Source organism: Chaetura pelagica, unplaced genomic scaffold, assembly GCF_000747805.2.
Source record: "Chaetura pelagica isolate M959 unplaced genomic scaffold, ChaPel_1.0 scaffold328, whole genome shotgun sequence".
NCBI lineage: Eukaryota > Metazoa > Chordata > Aves > Apodiformes > Apodidae > Chaetura > Chaetura pelagica.
The window spans coordinates 2,491,470-2,505,916 of NW_009954216.1; the positions used below are offsets into that span (position 1 = coordinate 2,491,470).

The 14,447-nt window shown below is 51.8% G+C and overlaps 1 protein-coding gene across 1 annotated transcript in view; it reads right to left on the reverse strand.

The window, feature by feature from the left end:
* PLXND1 (plexin D1) overlaps positions 1-14,447 on the reverse strand; it is a 55,964-nt gene that overhangs the window by 37,341 nt on the left and 4,176 nt on the right. The window contains exons 3-12 of the mRNA XM_010003385.1: positions 14,026-14,202; positions 11,533-11,664; positions 9,930-10,030; positions 9,368-9,497; positions 8,348-8,522; positions 6,732-6,840; positions 6,178-6,280; positions 2,965-3,069; positions 1,235-1,324; positions 508-601 (exon numbers count right to left, since the gene is read on the reverse strand). Of these exons, the coding sequence (XP_010001687.1) occupies positions 508-601; positions 1,235-1,324; positions 2,965-3,069; positions 6,178-6,280; positions 6,732-6,840; positions 8,348-8,522; positions 9,368-9,497; positions 9,930-10,030; positions 11,533-11,664; positions 14,026-14,202 (1,216 nt within the window). The remainder of the gene's footprint in view (positions 1-507; positions 602-1,234; positions 1,325-2,964; positions 3,070-6,177; positions 6,281-6,731; positions 6,841-8,347; positions 8,523-9,367; positions 9,498-9,929; positions 10,031-11,532; positions 11,665-14,025; positions 14,203-14,447) is intronic.

Sequence of the window (14,447 nt, forward strand, 5' to 3'; positions counted from 1 at the left end):
GGCCAGGGCTGAAATGTTACACATTTCATTCTTTCTCAAAACAGAAGGGGTAAAAAAAAAATCCTTCGTTTGTACAGTGGACTGAACCTTGATGCCACATGCCTGTGGGAGCTCAAGGCAGAGCCCTCCCTTGTCCCTTATCTCCTCTGGAAGGAATTCTCTCCCAGGCCTGGCAGCACCCCCATCTCTGCTGTGACGGAGAGCACAGGCACAGCCCACCCCACACTCTGCTGAGGGGGGCCCTGAGCCACCCCCTGTGCCCAAGGACAGGCCCTGACCTTCCCTGGTGCAGAGGGGATGTCCAAGGGCATCCAGCTGGTCTCTGGGCACACCTTCACATGGACACAACTCTGGGTAAATACATTTTTTGTGTGTGCCTGATAGAAAGAACCGAGCTGTGCCTGGCTCCACCGTGGTGTCTCTCCTGAACCCATAAACTTTGCCAGGATTTGAGAGTCATTCAAGCTGACCAGATGAGAACAGAATAAAAATATTTTCAACTCAGACCTGTCATCATCTCTGGACTGTCGATAAATCTGTCTGGTCTGTCCTTCAGCTGAAGGTTCACTGGGAAGAGATGGCTTTTTTCTGCTGTGTGGAGCTGCACGCACACAAAAAACATAAACAAAAGCTTAGGAAACAGTAAAATACAAGGTTCCATACACACACTACATGGATTAACATTCCTCATGAGGCTTCTCTGACCACTGCTTTTCAGCATGGGAGGGTGTCATCTTTAGCAGAGAGAGAGGGAAAGCCATTTTCTGTTTTAATTGTTTTGCTGAGGTGCAAACAAAGGGCGCCAGGACACAGTGCACAGCCAGCGAGAGCAGAGCCCTTGCTGCTATTTTTAGCAGAAACAGAGAGGAAAACTAATCAGCTGGCCAGTCTGCACCTATTCAGCAGCAGGCTACAATAAGAGTTCTGCAGGTGACACGATGGAAAGTGCTCCCCTCCAGCTGCTACTTGTGACATTCCCATCAGTGGAAGCCCAAATGTTTGCTGTGTTTCAGAGGTGCAGCTGGCCCTCCAACAACCACACACCGCTCCTCGATGAGCATGTGAGCATTTTCTCAGGCCAGTTCCTAGCTCAGAATAAAAGCTACATAAATAGCAACATTGAAAGGTAGCCAAATGCTTTGCCTGAGCTGAACTCTTCCCATTTGGAAAGGTAAACAAGCAGCTCCTTCCGAAACCCCAGCAGAGCAGGGGCTCGCAGCCCACCCCGACTCACCAGCACGTGCACACACTCCACGGTGGAGGAGTTCACCCACCGGGCTTCGAACGTCCTGTCCACCCCAAAATGGCACTCCAGAGCTGTCTCCTGGGGGACACAAGGGCACAATGGCTGCAACAACAACGTCTCCATCAACCCATCTGGCAGGTGCCAGGTTCCACCGCGGTTCTGCCACCAGTACCTGAGACACGTCTCCAGTCAGGAGAGCAGAACCCAACTCTGTGAGCAGGACTGGGGCCTGCTCCATTAATTAATGGACCTAATTAATCCTGCTCCATTACACATCCACAGCTTGCTGCCATCAAGAGTCATGACCAGGAGTGGGGCTTCCACTCATGGAGCCAAGGACATATGGCACACAGAGCAGGGGATGTGTCTGACCCACGGCATGTGCAGACCAGGAGACATGTCTAGCTGGGCTACTCTCTTTCTTCCCCTCAGCAGCAGGGTACGTGGGTTCCTCTGGACTGGGGTGTTTGGAGCTCATGCTGCAATGCAGAACGAGAGCCAACATGGTCCCAAGCTGCCTTGCACAAACCAGCCCAATCCAGTGCATGATTTGGGCTCAAAGCCACCTTCCTTCTCCTCCCAACTGCACAGAGCAAATCTCTAATTCAAATAAGAACCCAGCTGGGAGTATGTTCAAAGGCAGATTCTCTATGCTGTTTTCCTGATAACACAAAGATGATATCCTGCCCCGAGTTACTGCTGTGGCTGCGTTCTGCAGGAAAAAATCCCATCTCCAAGCAGGTTGATGCTCCACCACTACTGAGGTCTAACCAACCTTTGAAAACCAGTGGATCAGATAAAAAACGTGAAAGGGCCAGACTCCTAGCAGGCAGCTGCTGCTCAGCGAACACACGTGTGGCCAGGAGGGGAAACTGGAATCTCCTCCAGCACAGGGCTCGTGCCCAGGAAGCCTTTGCCCCTGGCCCCCAGCCAGACAGTGTCCCCACAGCTGCCAAGGGTCAGGGCACGTGGATCTGATGCTCCGAGCTCCAGCAGGTTTCATGAGCTCCCATAGAGAAGTAGAGAAGAAAGGAGAAGGAATGTGGCTGGTGCCCCAGGACATCCTGTGAATGGTGGCAGGAGGAAGCCAGGCTGCCAGGGCCTGAAGCCCTGGTGCCTCAGCCCCTTTCCTGCTGCCTCCACTTCCTACCAGGCTACACGCAGTATTGCTTCCCCTTCAGCCACCTTCAGCATCCCCAGAGGAAGAAGGCTTTCTCGCCCTTGCCTTGCTGATTGCAGAGGGCACATCCTCCTTCACAGAGGCTGGACCCATGCAGGAAACAGAAGCCCAAACAGGCAGGGAGAGCTCATTGTGCCCGCGTGCTGGAGGGCAGGGTCTGGAGGAAGCAGTGCCTTGCACAGCGAGCTGGCAGCTCCACCAGCTCCACCAGCACTTCCAACCTTCTCCTCTCCCTGCAGGAGCTGCCTGGCTGCCCAGTGTTCTAGCATCCTCTGCAGGGTCACAGCAAGACACAACTCATGGGCCCCGTTGAAGGTCCATATGCCATGCAACCCCACTCGCTCCCAGGGTGGCTGCTTCCCACCCCCTTGTGAACACAACGATTTCAGCTGCCAAACCAAACAGGGACCAGCCCCATCACTTGCTCTCCAGGCAGAAACCAGCTCGTACTGAAATCCCCTTTGGCTGCCCTGGCTGCCCTGCTGCACACCAGCCTGGGCTCACCCGAAGCTTCCCGATCTCTCCAGGAGCTATTTACCTTAGAGAAAGTGGCATTGGCCAGTGAGATCATAATATCCCGAGATACTCCCGTGGGCATTGGGTCCAGTGAGGCAGGCACAATTCGTGGACAGTCAATTTTGTTCTGTTAGGTACAAAACAGGTAAGAAAAAAAGAGGTGAGCTGGGTGCAAGCTGAGCACCCCTAATGATAAGACAAGATGACACGTCAAGTCCCTTGAAAGTATTAGTTTCACTGCAACTCCAAAGTCCGATCTCACTGTACCCAAAGGAAGTGAATACCAAAACAGCACAGTGACAACAGAGCATAGCACCACATGGAACCTGCCTCCCCCGAGTCACCAGCTTTATGTTCAGCCCAGTATAGCACTGCCTTAAAATCCACCCCTTCACCAGCAAGGTAACCATGGCATGGTGGCCGGGCTTCCAGGGCGGCGCCTGAGGCCCACAAGCCGCAGCCAGCCAAGGGAGGAGGGCAGCAGGGATCCCCCCTGCTCCTGTCAGGTTCTTCCACCAGCGTGGGAACGTCGCAGCTCCCATCCCCTGGGCACTGCTGCTGCCAAGCCTGCACTTCCATCTTCCAGCACGAAAAAAGGCCCTCCTCAGGAAACAGCAAACGCACATGCGCTCCTCAGCTGCCAGCCTGGGCACCAACGTGCACTTCAATGTCAGAGGACAGGGTGCAAGCAACACTGAGAGGAGGCCCTGCAGCCTCCAATGGCCAGTCTGCTGGCCTGACCCCCCTGCCAGCGGGAAGCTGATGTCTCACACACCATGATGCACATTTCTGCAAACCCCTGCAAAGACCCTGCTCTCCGGTGGGCTCCCCCCGCACAGCAGCAGCGCAGAGGCGCGGGGGCTGCTGTGTGCACCAGCGTGTGCAGAGGAAAGGGAATAAATGAGCTGCAGGGGCTTCAGCAAGGGGACTGCAGCAGCAGGACAGCTGAAATGAAAGGCCTAAATGAAGCTGAAAAACGATTTTTAAAGGTCATCTGTCCCCCTACTTTTGTTCTCACTTGAAATTGATGGCTCAGATACTGAAGCTGACTCAGAATTCAAGTCTGTATGACAAGCCCATCCTGTTCTCTCATGAGATGTAAATGGTACCGCAAAACTACAGCAGAAATGAAGCCAGTTTCTCCGTTGCCCCAGGGCACATCCGCACTAATGCCTTTGACACTGGAGCCATTGGGGTAAAAGACAACAACGTTTTTGATCCATTATGCAGAATTATTTTCAGCAGGCAAGATTTCCTTCCCACGTGCAGTAGGGGTTACCCCACTGTGACTCCACTGGTGACACAACCTGCCCGCCCAGCCCTGACATGCCCAGCAGGTCACATCCCCAGTGCTCCAGTGAGCATGAGGTTTCTCTCTTGCCTTCCCCTGATGAAGCTGCAGATCAGGAAACTATCTGGGAGTGCCTGTTTGACTGTGGAAAACACACTTAATTCCTACCAGGACACTCAGCCAAACACAGTTGGTGCCACCTATAAACAAGGAGATTAAATAACAGAGATGTACATGATAAAAGAAGTAAAACAACAAAGCAAAGCACTGGGGAGAGATTTCAGTCCCAAGCCTCTTCTAGGAGAATCAAGAGTTAAAATGAAGCCAGCGGGGCCACAATTGAAAATTCATGCAAAAGCTCCTACAGCCTGGTGTGTCCTTGCATGTCACAGCAGCTGGCATAGCTTCCTAGAAAATACACTTTAGAGGACTGATTAACTTGTCGCCTTGCAGCCCCTTCTCCCGCTGTTCATCAGTGCCTAGAAATAAGAGCTTTCCAGCTGATTGTATCATTCATGTCTGGATCAGGGCAGAGGGTCTGATGTTTAAAATGCCCTGGATGAAGCCTGTGACGTTGGCTTCCCAGTGGACCAGTTTTCAGGTGCAGCCATGCCAGCAATGGTTTGTTTACTGAAAGCTCTGACTGTAGGACGAGCACCGTGTTTCCAGGGCTACAGAGCACCTCGTCCTGCAGGCTGCTCATGGAAACCAGCAGGAAGAGCTAAGAAAGGCACGGAGGTAAAACCAGGAATGGCAAGTCAGGTGCAGCACTCTGCTGTGCGGGGCAGTGAATGAGGGGGCAGCTGGACATGGCAAGATCCTGTCCTCAAATTCACCACAGCATCTCCTCAGAAATGGTCTGGCAGGGACAATGGGTTGGGCCAGGAAAGCCCATCGTTCCCTGCTCTGCTGCATAACTGCTCAGCCCTGCCTTTCCAGCAGCAGCTACACTTAAGTCAAAGGAAACAAATTATCTCAGGCAATTTTAGCTTCTGCCAGCTGAGTTGCAGGCTACGCAGCACTTTGTCATGGAAAAAGTCAATCCAGGGACTTTCTCCAGGAGTCCTCTCACAGCCCAAGCTCTTCCTCTAGATGTAATGAGCAACACACTGCGCAAGAGCCATGACAAACATGGATGGAGGACCAACCCACGGGGGTCCCTATGCTTCCAGGGTTCTCCTTCCCTGTCCCCCGTGCTTGCAGCCAATCACCTCCTCCTTGCTGGAGAGGAGCAGATGCCTGAGCCCAAGGGTGGGACGACTGACATGTGGCCAAGCTCCCACCAGCTGTGAGCACAGGGAACTGCTGGAAGAGCTGAGATGAGAGCAGAGCACCGCTGCCAAAGGGATATTCAATTTACAGTGTAAAAGCTTGGCTTGAATCTATGGCAGATTGATTGCTAAAAGGCCAATTTTATTTAAATTAACTTCAATTTAAATTTCAGAAGCAGGAACACACTGAGCCTCTGGGTTATTAAAGCTGTAATTTGGAAAGGGGCGATTTTCTCCTTTAGATGAGCACCACCAGTGGTGCTCCAGCAAGTTATTAACACCCCACAACAGCCCAGTCAAAGCTAACTGAATTGTGAAGGGTTGCTGGTTACTGCACCACGCAGCCCGGGATGATGAGGAGGGGTGGCAGTGCTGCAGATGTGAGAGGGGAGACAGAGCCCAGGGATGGAGCCCGCTGAGCACACCAGGACAGCCGAATGCTCCAGCCAGGCTGCCAGCACACACACCTGCAGGAACAGCTCTGGTCACCTGCCCCACACCTGTCCCACCCCAGGACACCAGCAGAGAACGGTGCCCCAGCTCCAGCCCCAGCCAAGCCATGGCCAGAAAGTGCCAGCAGCTGATGGAGACACAGAGCTGCTGAGGGAAACCAGAGCAACAGCCTGGAGACATGGGAAGGTGTCCCGAAGCAGGCGAGTCTGATGGGCTTTACCTTCATCTGCAGCGCGTCATGGCACTGTGAGTGGTTGGAGACACAGGTGTAGGTGGAGGGACACCAGTGACATTTCCACCGGGTCGAGAGGCAGCTGGTGCATCTGAAATGGCAAAGGTGCTGTGAGAAGAGCAGATCTCGGGCTGCACAGGGGGACACGGTCCTGGCAGGGGCGTGACTGTTTGTGGGTGGCACTGGACCCCTCCCCAGCAGCCCACTCTGCAGATGAGGGGCATGTGGAAGGGGAGACAGGACAGAGAGAAGGTGCCCGGGCCTCCCTCACGCCCCAGGGATGGCTGGGGAGCCCAGCTCTGCTGCCTAAGGGTTAACAGAACGAGCTTCACACAAAAATATTATTCACACGGAAAAAAACCCAACATGTCCAGATGGCTGCAGACGCTGCAAGGACCCTCCTGTGTCAGTCCCCGGCAGCGCAGCCCCCGCAGCCCTGCCAAGCCCTGCCCAGGCCCCTGCCCACCCTGCTCAGGCTGTATGTGCACCCACCCGCCCCACAGCGCCCACCTGCCCACCCCCTGCCCGCCCTGCCCACTTACGCTCTCTTCGGGTAAATGTTCCCAGTTCTTTTGCAATCGTAGATGGTGAAATTGGCCCGGATAATGTTTTTGCTGTTGACTCGCAGAGCAGCTTCGACAACCACGTGGTCTGAGAGAATCAAGCCAGAGGATATTGGGTTGCAAGAGCCTCTTGCTCATGCTTAGAAGACAAGACAGACCCTTGGGAAAACAAGGGCTAAATCTGATTTGTTTTCTCTAGGGTTTCCTCCGGGCTGCATTTCAGAGCTTGGACCATTCATCTTTCGCCCTCTGACTTTCAGCTCTTCCCTCCTAAATCAACACTTTCTATCACCCTCCCCAGAAAAGAACATTGCGACTTTCAGCAGAAAACTCCAGCATGTTGTGCAAGTGTTAATTAACAGAGTTAATTATTGTCTTTGCTTACAGTTGGTGCTAAATTATGTATTTTTTAAAAGGGATAATTAAAACATGTTAGTTATCATGTTTTAAAACCCCGCTCAATTTCCCCATGACAACAAACCCACAGAGAAGGGTGGAAATCCCTTTTTTGGCTACTTAGCACACTATACTAACTCCCCCTCCCCCCAAAATTGCTTAATTTATTTTTTTTCCTTTGCAATTTTGCCATATAAGCACCAGGGACAAGAGACAATGCCTCTTTCAGAATATGTACAATAAATCAGCGCAGTGGATTCCAGAAATTCATTTGGACATTGCTGTAACCAACAATACAGAACAGTTAATGATCTCCCATTCTTTGGATAGCTAGGGAGAAAAACAATGCAGCTTTATAAACTTGCCTATGAAAAGTGGGATTTTCAAAAGGACTGGCTAATTCTTCTCCTACAGAAGTCAGGCATCTTCAATAGAGCATTCACTCCAAGCTTGAAAGATGAAGATTTAACAAGCATTCAAGTCTGGAATGAAGCATCAAACTGCTCAGAAGGAGCTATAAAATGGGGCGGTCTCCATCACCAAGTGGCCAGTATCAGATCTGGCCAGCTTGGCCATCAAGGCTCAGCTGATCTCAACCAGATCTGTGGGTCCTTGTCACCTTGTCACTTGGAATGCAGCTCCACAGAACCTCAAGGTGGGTGTCCCCTTCAGTGCCACCTAAAAGCAGGGTGGCACTAGAAGACCTCCACTTGGCTTTTAATTGCACAACTGGGATTAAGTGTTTCTGAGCTGTCTTTAGGTACACAATTGCTCTTCTTCCAGAACTCCTGAAAGGTAGTGCTTGTTCAGGAGGGAAATTAGCAAAAAGCATTTGAAAGTATCAATATAAATAACCATGTTATTTCCCCAGGGCTAAAACATTTTTGCTCTGGTACTTATTAAATCTAAAACAGAAGCTCTAACTAGATAAATCTTAATAAAATAAGTACATGAACTGGCTTTTAAAATCTGATGTTTAAAATGAAAATTGATAGCTTTGAAATACTGTCAATTCATGTTAAGATGGTGGAACTCCCACGCTTTAAAGTCATATGCCCTATAAAACAGAAGCAGTTTGGGCCTTTTTTCCCTGTAGGCATTATCTGTGCACACACTGGGGAAAAGATAAAAAAAAGACTGAAAAACTCTGTCCACAAAAGTGGACACAGAATGACCTGAGCTTGTTTTCCTCTACAAACCTTGGTCATCTGGAAACGCCGGGTATTTCTCACGTGGAAGCAAACTGCAATAAATGAATTGGTTCACATAATCTCCAGCCACTCTGGCTACCGTGCGGATATTATTTCCATAGTCACATGAAATATTTGTTCCGTTCAGGTTCGGGATAGTTCCGTTTATTTGTATGATCAGGGCCTACGTTTGGACAGAAAAAAAAAAAAAGCAGTTAGTTCTCACCAGTGCCCAGGCTGTGCCCCAGCCACACTGCCTGCACCAGCAGCAAACACCAACCCTGCTCTGTGCAACCAACCCTCCCTGGCCAGGGACAGTGATGGGAGGTGAGGAGCTGGAAGGAGCTCCTGGCAGGAGCCCTTGGCCCCACGCCTGGTGCAGGGGTGTCTTTCTGCCATCAGCCTCCAAGGGGAAAGGACAGAAAGTTTTGCAGAATGGGAATGCTTTTTAGGAAGGTGACTCAGGAAAAGGCACAGACATGGAGGCAGATCAGTGCCAGGGTCCCATGGGATCCCCTCTGCAGCTCTGGTCTGGGCTCTGCCCCAACCACTGCCTGTTTGTGAGTGATTTCCCCATGATAGGGCTGGTCAAGAACTTTGGCAGAGAGAAATTTCTGTCACTGGGAGAGAGTCTGTCTTTAAACAAAAAGTGTTTTGATGAAAACATTTCAAATATCATTAAAATATTGTTAAAAATAGCAACCACACAAAACCAGAAAACCAGCTGATCTTCTGCATTTTGAAGTTTTTCAGATCTCTCCAGTATGCTTAATGCAGCAGCTTTACAAGTCCTGTTTAGGGGCTGAGAAGCTGATGTCCTACAGGCTCCAGGGTGCCCAGGCAGGAGGTCACCTCAAGCACTTTGGAGAGCCTTGCCCTGACCCTGACAGCCCTTGGCAACCCAGGACCCACACCCACGCAGAGACAGGCTGCAGTGCTGGAGGGGCAGGGGTGTTTGCCAGCCCTGAGAGCAGGTAACAACTCTATGGGACATGCACAAGGTTAATTTGGTATTCACACCAAACACACCGGGTTCTCTTTGTCGATATTAATCTCAGGCTCCAGGATGGTCATGGAAGGGCACTGCTGCACTCCCTCGCTTGCGCTCGTCCAGAAGTTGGCCCCTGTGAAGTTTGTGCACTCATGCTGCAGAGAACACCTGTAACAAACAGGAGAACAATTCGTGGTTGATTATTTTTAAAACCACATTTGTTAACACCAGGTTTAATTCTGTAAATCTCCTTTTGAGTGCCAGTTGTCTCTTACTCATGAATAATAACTGCAGGGGTAAGAGACAGCCTCTCACAGAGTGCTGGCTCTCTGTGTCCCATGGTGGGATGCCTGCAAGCTATTCCTTGCATGGGCAGCTGGCTGCAGCGTGACAATGCAGCCACAGCCAAGCCCTGGCTCTGAAGAGCATCCCAGCCATCTGAGACCAGATGCAATTGTTTTGAAAAGCACATATTTCATAAGGAACGGGCAAAGACTAACGGCAGTGTGACTACAGTGTGGCAATACAAAAGGCACCAGGAATTGTTGCCCAGGTTTCAGGGCCAAAGGACAGGCCAGAGCAGGACACAAGCCCCCCTACCTGGTCTCCATGGTGCACCACCCGCAGTAAGCGTCAGCAGCGGCCAGGCACTCCGTGCACGTCGAGTACTGGTTGCAGGCAGCCACCTTCACCCGCGCCATCTGCACAACAGCACAAGTGTTACCCCACCACAACAGCACCCAACCCCACTGCTGCCCCAGCAGAGCCTGTCCCAGCCTGGGACACATTCCTGGGGCAGGGCAGGATGGCCAAGGGACAGGGCTCGCTGCTGCGGCACGAGCTGCCCCTCACCAGCCACACCTTGGCAATGGATGTGAGATGTCAGGCTATGGAGAGTGACACCACGCCTTCCTGATGCATCAAGTGGAGATAGACTCACAGCTTGTCCCTTCCTGTGAAAAGCTCTCGCTCAGAGCTGCAGAAAGCTCCTTTCTAGACAGCTGAACACTATCTGGCTATTCACAGAGTGACCAGAAAGCAAAATCACTCTGGAAACCTTAATTTGTAAAGAAACCAAAGGACCTTTGGGGCCTTGCTTGGCAGGAGCCAGTGGAGGAAAATAATGTGTTAGTCTCTGCTTTTACCTCCCTCAATTTCTATACATTTGGGAAGGAAAACTGAGTCACAATGTACAGTAGAGACTGGCAATGCAAGGTGCTGAGAGCCCTGAGCCCCCATCAGGCAAGCACAGATCGGCCGTGGGCTCCTTGGCCTGACCCCACTTCACCTGCACCACTTTGCTGCTCCCTAGCTCCATGGTGCTCAGAACCCCCTTACCACAACCCTGCCGAGCTCCTTGGGAGCTCCTCACGATGCTATGAAAGAAAAACTAACTCCTCTGGTTTCCTGGAGAAGAAACAGACAGAGGCTGGGATCACAAGTGCTGCACGGGGTGTTTGATCCAGCGCGAGCAGGAGCACAGCACAGCCTGGGAGCAGAGCTGAAGCAAGCGCTAAAGAGGCATCCTAGGAGGGCTCTGTGAAATTATAATGGCCAATCTGCAGAGAATTAGGGCTTAGAAAATAGAAATACAACATACAACATTTGTGGTTGTGCATCTGTTTTGACAGATTAAAATGTAATTCAGGACAAACCACCAGCGCCTGGAGTGCTCAGCTCTTGTGTTCCTGCTCTGCTCATTTGAGGGAGATGAGCCCGTCTGTTCCTACCTGCTGCAGTGCTCCTGGTCTCTGCAGAGAGCCCTCCTCTCACCAAGCCCTCCCACCAGCCAGGCTGAGCACAAACTGCCCTGAGGATCACTTCTGACAGGCAGACTTTTGTCTGCAGGATCTCCCAAAAGCCTCCTTAAAGACTGTGTACTGTTATTTTCAGGTGTCTGTATAGGAACATCTGCTGATTTCTGCAACCCCACAGGTGGGATTCATTTTTTTAACTTTCACTCTTCTTTTTACTTGGTCACCACCAAGACCAGAAAGCCTGACAAGCCAGTCTGCTCGGTGCAGTCCCCACCCTGCAGGAGAACAGACCAGCACAGGGTCCCCCCCAAAGCTCTGCACTTCTTGGCTCTGCCCATTAATAATAAAGCAAATTTTATTGCCTTCCAGCTCCCATCTTAGGCCTGAATGCTAAACCAAAACCAGGATGCTCAAAGGACTATTCTGCTGAAGACTGAAGTTCTCACCTGATAGGAGGTCATCAGATAGAGGTAGGTGGAATCAGAAGGGTCAAACTGCATGATGGGGTGGACAGGCTCTCCGTAAGCCACTGAAATGGATCTCCTGCTAATAACCTTCATGGTGCTGTCCAGATTAATCTGTAGTGAGAAAAAGCCACTCCCTGAGACCATTTTTCAAACACTATTGGAGAAAGACTATTTTTCCTTGGTTATAATCAAGAATCAAAGTGGTATCTAATGGCATTCCTCATCTCCAAGCACTGTACATCTCTACATGCTTCACCAGCTGCACACATGGAGCTCCCTGCACATATGGAAAATAAGTGTTGTCACTCCTGGCCAAAAGAAGCTTCTATCCCTGCTGCCTCCATGAGACCATGGCAGCTGCTCAATCCCACCTTGCCTTGTGCAGCACCAGCTGAAGTGCTGGCAGTGATGGCCAGAGCTGCAGAGCATCAACCTGCCTTTCAGATCCCAGAATGTCTTGGCATTTGACTCGAAAACTCAGCAAATTCAATGTGGCATTGCTGAGAGGAAATAACAATAGGGCTACACAATTACTCCTGAGGGTCACTTTTCAGCTTAAAACAGAAAGAGAGCGAGGAAAATTCCTGCCTCCTTACTAGCAAGGGAAGGCAATGACTGTGAGGACCAAGCATGCCTCTGCTCTTTAAGTCTGGATTAATTAATTAACATAGGATTAATTAATTCTCACACTAGAGCGGCACCAACATGTCCTAGTAAGATAGCAGAAGCTCAAAGCAGGGGGCTTCCCTCTGCTAAGAACCATATGCAAGCCCTGCAAGCTCCTATGCAGAAAAAGAAGGGAGCTATCATTATCCACATTTTAAAAGCTGGCTGTCCAGGAGCAAAATAATTTGCCAGGGATCACCCAAGTCGTCCATAAACTGAGTCCCAATGCCTCCACTTCAGCTTTGTGATCATCTCCTCTCCTTTCTTGCTGGGGTTTCTCAGTGCCCGGCTGTTTCTAGGTGCTTACCTTGGGTCCCTCCATCTCCTGGGCTCGTTCACCCCACATTGCTATGGCTCAGGTGTCTTTCCTGCACCAGGGGAGATCCCTGAGCAGTGCCAGGGGCAGGGACACATGCTCCCCTGCCAGAGCAGCGCTGGGTGGGCTAAAAGACATGTGCTGCACAAGCACTGGCAAGAGTGGAGCAGGCTGCAGCTCTGGGCAACTCCACCACAGCACCATGGCAACAGCTGGGCACAAGGGCACTGGGCAGCACAGACCCTTCCCACCCCAGCTCTTTCCAGGGCATTGCCCCTGCCACACCTCGAGTGCCTATTTTCCTTCCACGGCTGTTGGACGTGGCACTGATAATGGTCCTCACCAAGTGCCCATCTGCAGCCTGATTGATTCCCCAAACATACCCCTGGCAGCCCTAATGGCTGCTGGCAGGAGCTGGTCGAGCACTGTTTCTGCCCCTTTGCTGTCTTTTCTCAGGCAGCAAATCTGAACAATAACTCAGGCAAAGTCTCTTGAATCCCGTGCCAAATAACAAGGAGCCCCGAAGGTAAAAGGGCTTCTGGTTATGCAGCTGTGTTGTAGAATTAGATTAGAGCTATCTGAGCAAATTATGCTAGCAAAGGGTAGCCAGGAGCCTCTCCCTAATGGAGCCTCAGCAGATAAGGCTGCTTTCTTGGGGATGATAATGGGAGCAGAGCTGTTAATACTGTGTGAACAGGGGCTGCGCTGCGTGTGACATGTGCCCCCCCACTGCACCTGCCCGGGGTGACAGTGTCCCCCCTGAGGGCAGGAATCAAAGCAGCCTGTTTCTTTGTGATCATTCCCACATTTCTGCCAGGAGCACTTGGATGAAAGGGGAGAGACTGCATCAGTTTTCCTCTATCCATGCATTTTGATCCAGATTTTGCACCATTCATCCCAGGCTGAAACAATGCAGGTATCAGCCCTGTCTCTGCTCCAGGGGTTTTTGTCCCCTCTTCTCTGTGGACTTTCAATGCTGAGAGCACACCAAACTGTTGTGGCTGGCTGGCATCAAAACTTCCTTTGGCAAACTTCGAGCACCAAAGTCACTGAGCCTTGGCCTGGCTGCTTGGCTCTGGAGCCAGGGCACTGCACTGCTCTGCAGCACCTCTGGCACCTCACTTAACGCAGAGCCCCATCAGATGCATGGATTCACACCTGCTTTGAACTCAGCTGGGATGAAGCAGCTCTCAGTGATACTCCTGGCTACATGGAGCCTTCAAAAGCCACCAGCTTGCAGGGAAAATTTATCAGGAGAGCTGTGGATAATTCAATGCTGCACAACAACACTTCCAGCATAGGGTTCATCAAGGCTATCCTGCTCATGTGGCAGCCTTGAAGAGTAATTAATGGCCACCAGTCAGCAGGCAGCATCTATCACTGCACGGATCATGGCAGCATCCAATTAGCTCTCCATCACCAAACACAAGCAAGTGTTTGGACAAACTCCATGAGAGACGCTGGAAGCCCCTTCCCTCCGCCCCACTTGCCTTCAGGAGTCCCCCGCTGGCTGTGCCCAGGAACACCACCGTGTAGTTGTTGACGCTGGCGACGGCCACGGCGGTGAGGCCGCTGTGGGTGAAGACAGGGGTGGCAGTGACGGGGGGGACGATGGCCAGCGGGTGCTGCAGGTGCGCGGCGCCGCAGTCCAGCTGCTCCGGCTGCAGCTGCGGGGAGACAGGACAGGTCGGGGAGCTGCGCAGACACCGCGTGTCCCCCGCGCCTGCGGAGACACCGCGTGCAGCCCTGGGAGGGTCCTCGCTGCTGAGTCGTGGAAAGGGGAGATGCAAGTGGTTAGCAGGGATAAGGAGCCGCGGCGCGTCCCCCCTTCCCTTGGGATGGGCCCTCGGGAGCACAGGGAGCCGCGGCGCGGGGCGGCTGTAAGGCCAGCAGACATCGCCTGCCCCTCCCT